This window comes from Hemibagrus wyckioides, linkage group LG29 (assembly GCF_019097595.1).
Source record: "Hemibagrus wyckioides isolate EC202008001 linkage group LG29, SWU_Hwy_1.0, whole genome shotgun sequence".
In the NCBI taxonomy this organism is placed as follows: domain Eukaryota; kingdom Metazoa; phylum Chordata; class Actinopteri; order Siluriformes; family Bagridae; genus Hemibagrus; species Hemibagrus wyckioides.
Window position 1 is genome coordinate 366,608 of NC_080738.1, and position 10,000 is coordinate 376,607.

Here is a 10,000-nt window from a genome sequence, read left to right on the forward strand (position 1 = left end):
TTGATTCTGCCACTCGGCAGTTGTACGAGCGCGTGTCGTTCTTGTCGCGTGAGCAGCGCAAAGCTAACACCGCCATGATGATGATCAGCAGACCGCAGATGGCGCCTAAGGAGATGATAATGATGGTGGAGGCATCGAGAACATGTTCTTTACCCAAACCCCCTGTGGCGAGAGGGTCAGCAAGGTTCTCCGGATTCTCAAGCAGCACCAGGTGGAGCAGAGCCCTGGTTTCTAGTGGTTCACTGCCATGATCTTGGACCAGGATCATGAGCTCTACGTGATCAGTTGGTATGTCGCGCAAGCTCACGTTAGCACGGATTTCACACGTGCGGCTGTCCATGTAAAAGTACCCGGCCTCGTTTCCAGCGGTGATGGTGCACGAGAGGTCGCCATTGACACCCGAGTCGCGATCTGTAGCCGTGATTGTGGTTATGAGGTCACCGTAGTCGGAGTACTTGGAAACGGGGTACTCAGTGGTGTGATTCCGAAGTGGAGGCGCTACAATAACCGGGCGATTGTCATTCACATCTAAAACGTTCAAGACAACAGTCACATTACTGCTTAGCGGTGGGTTGCCATAGTCGTGTGCTTGAACCATGAAGCTAATATGGCTAATCTCCTCATAGTCAAAAGTGCGTAAGGCATAAATGGCACCGCTCGAGGGATCTACTGTGACATAAGTAGAAATGGAGCTTCCGTGCACCATGCCATCCATAATAGAGTAGCGTACGTGACCATTAGCGGCTAGGTCCGGGTCGGTGGCATGCACTGTGGCGAGGTAAGCACCGGGGGAGTTGTTCTCATCTTTAAAGATGTCATAGCGGTTCTTCTCGAAGTGGGGCGCATTATCGTTCTCATCCTGCACACGCACCGTGAAATGTCTCATAGTGGACAGGCTTGGAGTTCCCCGGTCCTCTGCGATTATGGTGAGACCGTACTCTGAGCGAGTCTCTCGGTCTAGAGTGGCGTTGGTGAGGATTACATAGTTCTTCTCGTGTGTCTTCTGAAGCCGGAAGTGACCTTCGCGAGCAAGCCGGCACACGACCTCGCCATTCAAACCCGAGTCTGCGTCGTCCACTCGCACGAGCGCTACAAATGTGTCCATGGGCGCTAACTCTGAGACTGACGCTGCTTCCTCATCGTTCCCCATCAAGCTCACACTGACTTCTGGCTTGTTGTCGTTAACGTCCTTTACCTTGATTGTGATCTTGCAGTGTGCTGGCATTGAGTTTGGCCCCGAGTCCTGTGCCTGGACATCTACGTCGTACGAATCGTCTGTCTCGAAGTCCACCTTCCTGAGCAGAGTCAGGTGACCGGTGTCTGGGTCGATGCGGAACGTTTCTACAACTTTCGGAGAGACGTGGCTGCTGAAGGAGTAGACGATCTTGGCGTTTGTGCCTTCGTCTGCGTCTGTGGCATTCAGGTCCACCAGCAACACTCCCGGTGCCGCGTCCTCCAGGAGTTCGATGGTGTACGACGGCTCTGCGAAGATCGGGTTGTTGTCGTTGGAATCGGCGACTATGATCTTCAGAAGCGTGGTTCCAGTTCTGGGAGGTGATCCACAATCTGATGCTGTAAGTCGTAGCTCATAGCTGGAGCGTGTCTCCCGATCGAGTTCCTTTAGCACCACTAGCTCAGCATACTTGGCGCCATTTGTTCCAGTAAGGACGTCGATCCCAAAGGTGTCGGACACGCTCAATGTGTATGTGCTCAGAGCGTTCTCGCCGACATCCGGGTCCGCTGCACTGTCCAGAGGGACACGTGTCCCCACGGCGGCCGTTTCCGAGATCTCCAGAGGGATGACTGCACGTGGGAAGCGCGGCGCATGGTCGTTCACGTCCAGTATCTCCACCTGCACGTGGAAGAGCTGCAGGTGCTCGGTGGGCAGGGTCAGCACGTCGAACTCCACTGAGCAGTTCGGGTTCCGGTCGCACAACTTTTCACGATCCAGTCGGCCTCTTACACTGATCTCGCCGTCACGCTCACGTACCGATAAGGCGCTGGCACCGCCACGCTGAACGGCCCGGAAACGTAACGGCACCGAGCTGGGCAGGTGAGACAGCGCATCACGGGCATCCTCCTTCAGCGACCCGATCACCGTGCCTGCCTCCTGCTCCTCATGCACACGGTACCTCAGCGTCCGTCCCATCACATGACCAAACCCAGACACCAGGAGAGTGAAAAGCACAAAGCACGCGCTACGCATTGTTTCTCTTCTCGTAGTAAAATTCCACATGCACGCGCGATCACTTTTAATCCAAAACTCTTCTTTCTTCCTCTTTGTTCTTTCTTTTTTCTTTATTCACAGCGATAAACACGCGTCTGCGTGCGTCTGCCTGCCCGCACGCGCGCGCGTATGTGTGTGTGTGTGTGTGTCTGTGTCTGTGTGATCCTCTATCGCTCCCAAAACATCACACACACTTTCACGCAGAAACACACCCCGGAACAGTCCAAACCGGCAGACGGGGAGGGGCGCAGCGCGTGCAGAGAAATAAATTCTATAAAATAAAGAGAAAGAAAGAAAAGCGACGTCTGCATCAACACCGTCTTGTCTCGCCGGAGAGAAAGCTGTTGCGCGCGCACGGCGTCCAGACGAGTAAAAAGCGCGCGCTCCAGACGGACTAAATCACTACAATAAACTATATAAATAAATAAATTAATAAAACAAAAAAGCGCGATGGCTGTAAGCAATTAAGGCTGCGATCAGAATAAAGGCCGAAACAGCGCGTACCTCTGTGTCTGTCTGTCTGTCTGCTGTCTGTCTGTCTGTCTGTCTGCTGTCTGTCTGACCAGCGCGGCTGAAAATTCTCCCCAAACTGAAGAGCTGCCCCTTGTGTGTCTGCTAAAGAAACAGAGGGAGAGAAAAGGGGGGTAAACTCCGCCCTGTGGGGGTCTCTCTCTCTCTCTCTCTCTCTCTCTCTCTCTCTCTCTCCAGATCTTTTCATTATTGTCCTCATTAATTATTCATCCAAATTGAAATGTCCTTTGACGGGTGGTCATAAAAAATCTCATGCACGCGCACGGTCATGTCGTCACTATTTTCTGCAGAAGTGTTAAAACGTGCTGTTAATTCTACACTTCAGCTGTTAATTCTACACTTCAGCTGTAAATTCTACACTCAAGCTGTTAATTCTACTCTTTATTTAGTTTACAGAGTTTATTTAATGATGCGCTGCTGGACGTCTAAGGTGTGGCGTTCATCCACCATAAAAGTGTTAAATGAATGTCAGTGTGTGTGCACCACCGGCAGTGGTGTGTGTGTGTGTGTGTGTGCTTCCTGACGGGGTTCTAGAACTCACACACAGTTCTCTGCTGGGACAAACCCAGAGAACCCTTCAGCGCTCTTGAATAAAACTTTCAAACGAGTGAAGAACTGCAGTGTTAATTGTAAGTGTTAAAGCATTACTGTAAGAGCATAAGAATCACACACACACACACACCTCATAATAAAAATAACCCTATATGCATGGCTCTCGCGGGGTGGCTCTTTGTGTATTCACGCGCGCGTCACGTGTCAGAGCAGGAGTGTGTTTAATCTGCGTGTCGAATCGCGGTTTTAAAGCTCGGGAGCTCACGCGCAGACACACATCAGCTCGCGTGAATGTCGCTGTTTTACATACGGTTAATAGAGCGCATTATCACGCATGCGTAATTCGGTTGTGACACGCAGATCAACCCTGCATTCTCTCTCTTTCTCTTACACACACACACACACACACAGAACCACACAGGGAGAACCAGTAAGATGCGCGCTCACGGGGGAGAACAGTGGGAATGATGAGCGCGTGAAATGGCCTACTTCCTGCTCAGTCCCACAGCGCGTGAGAACCGGATCTGCACTCCGCTGTGTTAGTGAAACTATGTCATGCGCATTAATGTCACAGCCCCAGTGTTTATAAGCGTTTATAACTGTTTATTCAAGTCAAACTTCATTCATAAAAAGTCATAACACTCAGTGTACTACTGACCCATGGAAGAGAGAAGTATAGACAAACCGACCAATAACAGACAGATAGATAGATAGATAGATAGATAGATAGATAGATAGATAGATAGATAGTGCTGAAAGACAGAGAGACAAAGAGAAATGTATTCAGACAGAAATAAGACAGATAGAGACAGACCTCACTCTCACACCCTGCCCAGTCTCACTCTCAAACCATAACCAGTCTCACTCTCACACCCTGCCCAGTCTCACTCTCACACCATAACCAGTCTCACTCTCAAACCATAACCAGTCTCACTCTCAAACCATAACCAGTCTCACTCTCACACCCTGCCCAGTCTCACTCTCAAACCATAACCAGTCTCACTCTCACACCCTGCCCAGTCTCACTCTCACACCATGCCCGGTCTCACTCTCACACCCTGCCCAGTCTCACTCTCACACCCTGCCCTGTCTCACTCTCAAACCATAACCAGTCTCACTCTCACACCCTGCCCAGTCTCACTCTCAAACCATAACCAGTCTCACTCTCACACCCTGCCCAGTCTCACTCTCAAACCATAACCAGTCTCACTCTCACACCCTGCCCTGTCTCACTCTCAAACCATAACCAGTCTCACTCTCACACCATGCCCGGTCTCACTCTCACACCCTGCCCAGTCTCACTCTCACACCCTGCCCTGTCTCACTCTCAAACCATAACCAGTCTCACTCTCACACCCTGCCCAGTCTCACTCTCACACCCTGCCCTGTCTCACTCTCAAACCATAACCAGTCTCACTCTCACACCATGCCCTGTCTCACTCTCACACCCTGCCCAGTCTCACTCTCACACCCTGCCCTGTCTCACTCTCACACCCTGCCCTGTCTCACTCTCAAACCATAACCAGTCTCACTCTCACACCCTGCCCTGTCTCACTCTCACACCCTGCCCTGTCTCACTCTCAAACCATAACCAGTCTCACTCTCACACCCTGCCCAGTCTCACTCTCACACCCTGCCCTGTCTCACTCTCACACCCTGCCCTGTCTCACTCTCAAACCATAACCAGTCTCACTCTCACACCATGCCCTGTCTCACTCTCACACCCTGCCCTTTTTCACTCTCTCACCCTGCCCTGTCTCACTCTCAAACCCTGCCCTTTTTCACTCTCTCACCCTGCCCTGTCTCACTCTCAAACCCTGCCCTTTTTCACTCTCTCACCCTGCCCTGTCTCACTCTCAAACCCTGCCCTTTTTCACTCTCTCACCCTGCCCTGTCTCAGTCTCCGTCCTTTATCCACTTCACCTTTGTCTGATAGACGTTGTGTGAGTGTGTGTTTATTTATGTGTGTGTGTGTGTGTGTGTGAACAGGTTTGATCTGGACGGCGCTCTTCTTTGCACCCAGGGCGCTAACGCAATTACAGCGCTTGCTAATCGCATTTCCTCAACAAAGGAGTGTGAGGAATTCCTCCAGCGCCGAGCTGCGGCCGGGTAAAGACATAAACACACACACACTAATGCACTTAGACACGCTTTCACACACACACACACACACACACACACATGCCTTCATTATGTGCACTATATAGGGCATTTACACACACAAAAGGAAAATATAGCAGGTGCACACTGCAATACCACAACACTACACAATACACACTAACACACTAACACACTCTCACACACTAACACACACTAACGTAATCTCACACACTCTCACACACTAACACATTCTAACACACACTAACACACTAACACACACTAACGTAATCTCACACACTAACACACTCTCACACACTAACACATTCTAACACACACTAACACACTCTCACACACTAACACACACTAACGTAATCTCACACACTAACACACACTCTCACACACTAACACATTCTAACACACACTAACACACTCTCACACACTAACACACACTAACGTAATCTCACACACTAACACACTCTCACACACTAACACACACTAACACACACTAACACACACTAACACACACTAACACATTCTAACACACACTAACACACACTCTCACACACTAACACATTCTAACACACACTAACACACTAACACACACTAACGTAATCTCACACACTAACACACTCTCACACACTAACACATTCTAACACACACTAACACACACTCTCACACTAACACACACTAACGTAATCTCACACACTAACACACTCTCACACACTAACACATTCTAACACACACTAACACACTCTCACACACTAACACACACTAACGTAATCTCACACACTAACACACTCTCACACACTAACACACACTAACGTAATCTCACACACTAACACACTCTCACACACTAACACATTCTAACACACACTAACACACACTCTCACACACTAACACATTCTAACACACACTAACACACTAACACACACTAACGTAATCTCACACACTAACACACTCTCACACACTAACACACACTAACGTAATCTCACACACTAACACACACTCTCACACACTAACACATTCTAACACACACTAACACACACTCTCACACACTAACACATTCTAACATACACTAACACACTAACACACACTAACGTAATCTCACACACTAACACACTCTCACACACTAACACATTCTAACACACACTAACACACTCTCACACACTAACACACACTAATGTAATCTCACACACTAACACACTCTCACACACTAACACATTCTAACACACACTAACACACTCTCACACACTAACACACACTAATGTAATCTCACACACTAACACACTCTCACACACTAACACATTCTAACACACACTAACACACACTCTCACACACTAACACATTCTAACACACACTAACACACACTCTCACACACTAACACATTCTAACACACACTAACACACTAACACACACTAACGTAATCTCACACACTAACACACTCACACACACTAACACATTCTAACACACACTAACACACTAACACACACTAACGTAATCTCACACACTAACACATTCTAACACACACTAACACACTAATACAGTAACACACACTAACACATACTCTCACACACTAACACACACACTAACACACACACTAACACACACTCTCACACACTAACACACTAATACAGTAACACACACTAACACACACTAACACACTCTCACACACTAACACACACTAATGTAATCTCACACACTAACACACTCTCACACACTAACACATTCTAACACACACTAACACACACTCTCACACACTAACACATTCTAACACACACTAACACACACTCTCACACACTAACACATTCCTAACACACACTAACACGCTAACTCCCACTAACACATTCTAACACACACTAACACACTCTCACACACTAACGTAATCTCACACACTAACACACTCTCACACACTAACACATTCTAACACACACTAACACACACTCTCACACACTAACACACACTAACGTAATCTCACACACTAACACACTCACACACTAACACATTCTAACACACACTAACGTAATCTCACACACTAACACACTCTCACACACTAACACATTCTAACACACACTAACACACTCTCACACACTAACACACACTAACGTAATCTCACACACTAACACACTCTCACACACTAACACATTCTAACACACACTAACACACTCTCACACACTAACACACACTAACGTAATCTCACACACTAACACATTCTAACACACACTAACACACTCTCACACACTAACACATTCTAACACACACTAACACACTAATACAGTAACACACATTAACACACACTCTCACACACTAACACATTAATACAGTAACACACACTAACATGGTATCACACACTAACACACAACAACATAATCTCACACACTAACACACTCACACACTAACACACACCAACATAATCTCACACACTAACACACTAATACAGTAACACACACTAACACACACCAACATAATCTCACACACTAACACACACTAACACACTTTCTAGTACAGTAACACACACTAACACACACTAACACATTCTAATACACTAACATGGTCTCACACTAACACACTAATACAGTAACACACACTAACACACATTCTAATACACTAACATGGTCTCACACTAACACACTAATACAGTAACACACACTAACACACATTCTAATACACTAACATGGTCTCACACTAACACACTAATACAGTAACACACACTAATACAGTAACACACACTAACACACACTAACACACTAATACAGTAACACACACTAACACACTAATACAGTAACACACACTAACACACTAATACAGTAACACACACTAATACAGTAACACACACTAACACACACTAACACACTAATACAGTAACACACACTAATACAGTAACACACACTAACACACACTAGCACACTAATACAGTAACACACTAATACAGTAACACACACTAATACAGTAACACACACTAACACACACTAACACACTAATACAGTAACACACACTAACACACTAATACAGTAACACACACTAACACACTAATACAGTAACACACACTAATACAGTAACACACACTAACACACACTAACACACTAATACAGTAACACACACTAATACAGTAACACACACTAATACAGTAACACACACTAACACACACTAACACACTAATACAGTAACACACACTAACACACTAATACAGTAACACACACTAACACACACTAACACACATTCTAATACACTAACATGGTCTCACACTAACACACTAATACAGTAACACACACTAACATACACTAACACACTAATACAGTAACACACTAACACACTAATAAAGTAACACACACTAACACACTAATACAGTAACACACTAACACACTAACACACTAATACAGTAACACACACTAACACACACTAACACACTAATACAGTAACACACACTAACACACTAATACAGTAACACACACTAATACAGTAACACACACTAACATACACTAACACACTAATACAGTAACACACACTAACACACTAATACAGTAACACACACTAACACAGTAACACACACTAACATACACTAACACACTAATACAGTAACACACTAACACACTAATAAAGTAACACACACTAACACACTAATACAGTAACACACTAACACACTAACACACTAACACACTAATACAGTAACACACACTAACACACACTAACACACTAATACAGTAACACACACTAACACACTAATACAGTAACACACACTAATACAGTAACACACACTAACACACTAATACAGTAACACACACTAACACACACTAACACACTAATACAGTAACACACACTAAAACACACTCTCACACACTAACACACTAATACAGTAACACACTCTCACACACTAACACACTAATACACACTAAAACACTAATACAGTAACACACACTAACACACTAATACAGTAACACACACAAATACAGTAACACACACTAACACACACTAACACACTAACACACTAATACAGTAACACACACTAACACACACTCACACACTAACACACTAATACAGTAACACACACTAACACACACTAACACGCATTCTAATACACTAACATGGTCTCACACTAACACACTAATACAGTAACACACACTAACACACTAATACAGTAACACACACTAACACACTAATACAGTAACACACACTAACACACACTCACACACTAACACACTAATACAGTAACACACACTAACACACACTAACACACATTCTAATACAGTAACACACACTAAAACACACTCTCACACACTAACACACTAATACAGTAACACACACTAACACACTCTCACACACTAACACACTAATACAGTAACACACACTAACATGGTATCACACACTAACACACAACAACATAATCTCACACACTAACACACACCAACATAATCTCACACACTAACACACATTCTAATACAGTAACACACACTAATACAGTAACACACACTAACATGGTATCACACACTAACACACAACAACATAATCTCACACACTAACACACTCACACACTAACACACACCAACATAATCTCACACACTAACACACATTCTAATACAGTAACACACACTAACA

General features: G+C 45.2%; 1 protein-coding gene across 2 annotated transcripts in view; it reads right to left on the bottom strand.

The window, feature by feature from the left end:
• Positions 1-2,819, bottom strand: part of pcdh18a (protocadherin 18a) — a 6,248-nt gene extending 3,429 nt beyond the window's left edge. For both annotated transcript variants that reach the window (XM_058385252.1, XM_058385251.1), the window contains exon 1: positions 1-2,819. This exon is cut by the window's left edge and continues 224 nt beyond it. In XM_058385252.1, the coding sequence (XP_058241235.1) occupies positions 1-2,236 (2,236 nt within the window). In that variant the 5' untranslated portion in view covers positions 2,237-2,819.
• Between the last annotated feature and the right edge of the window lie 7,181 nt (positions 2,820-10,000).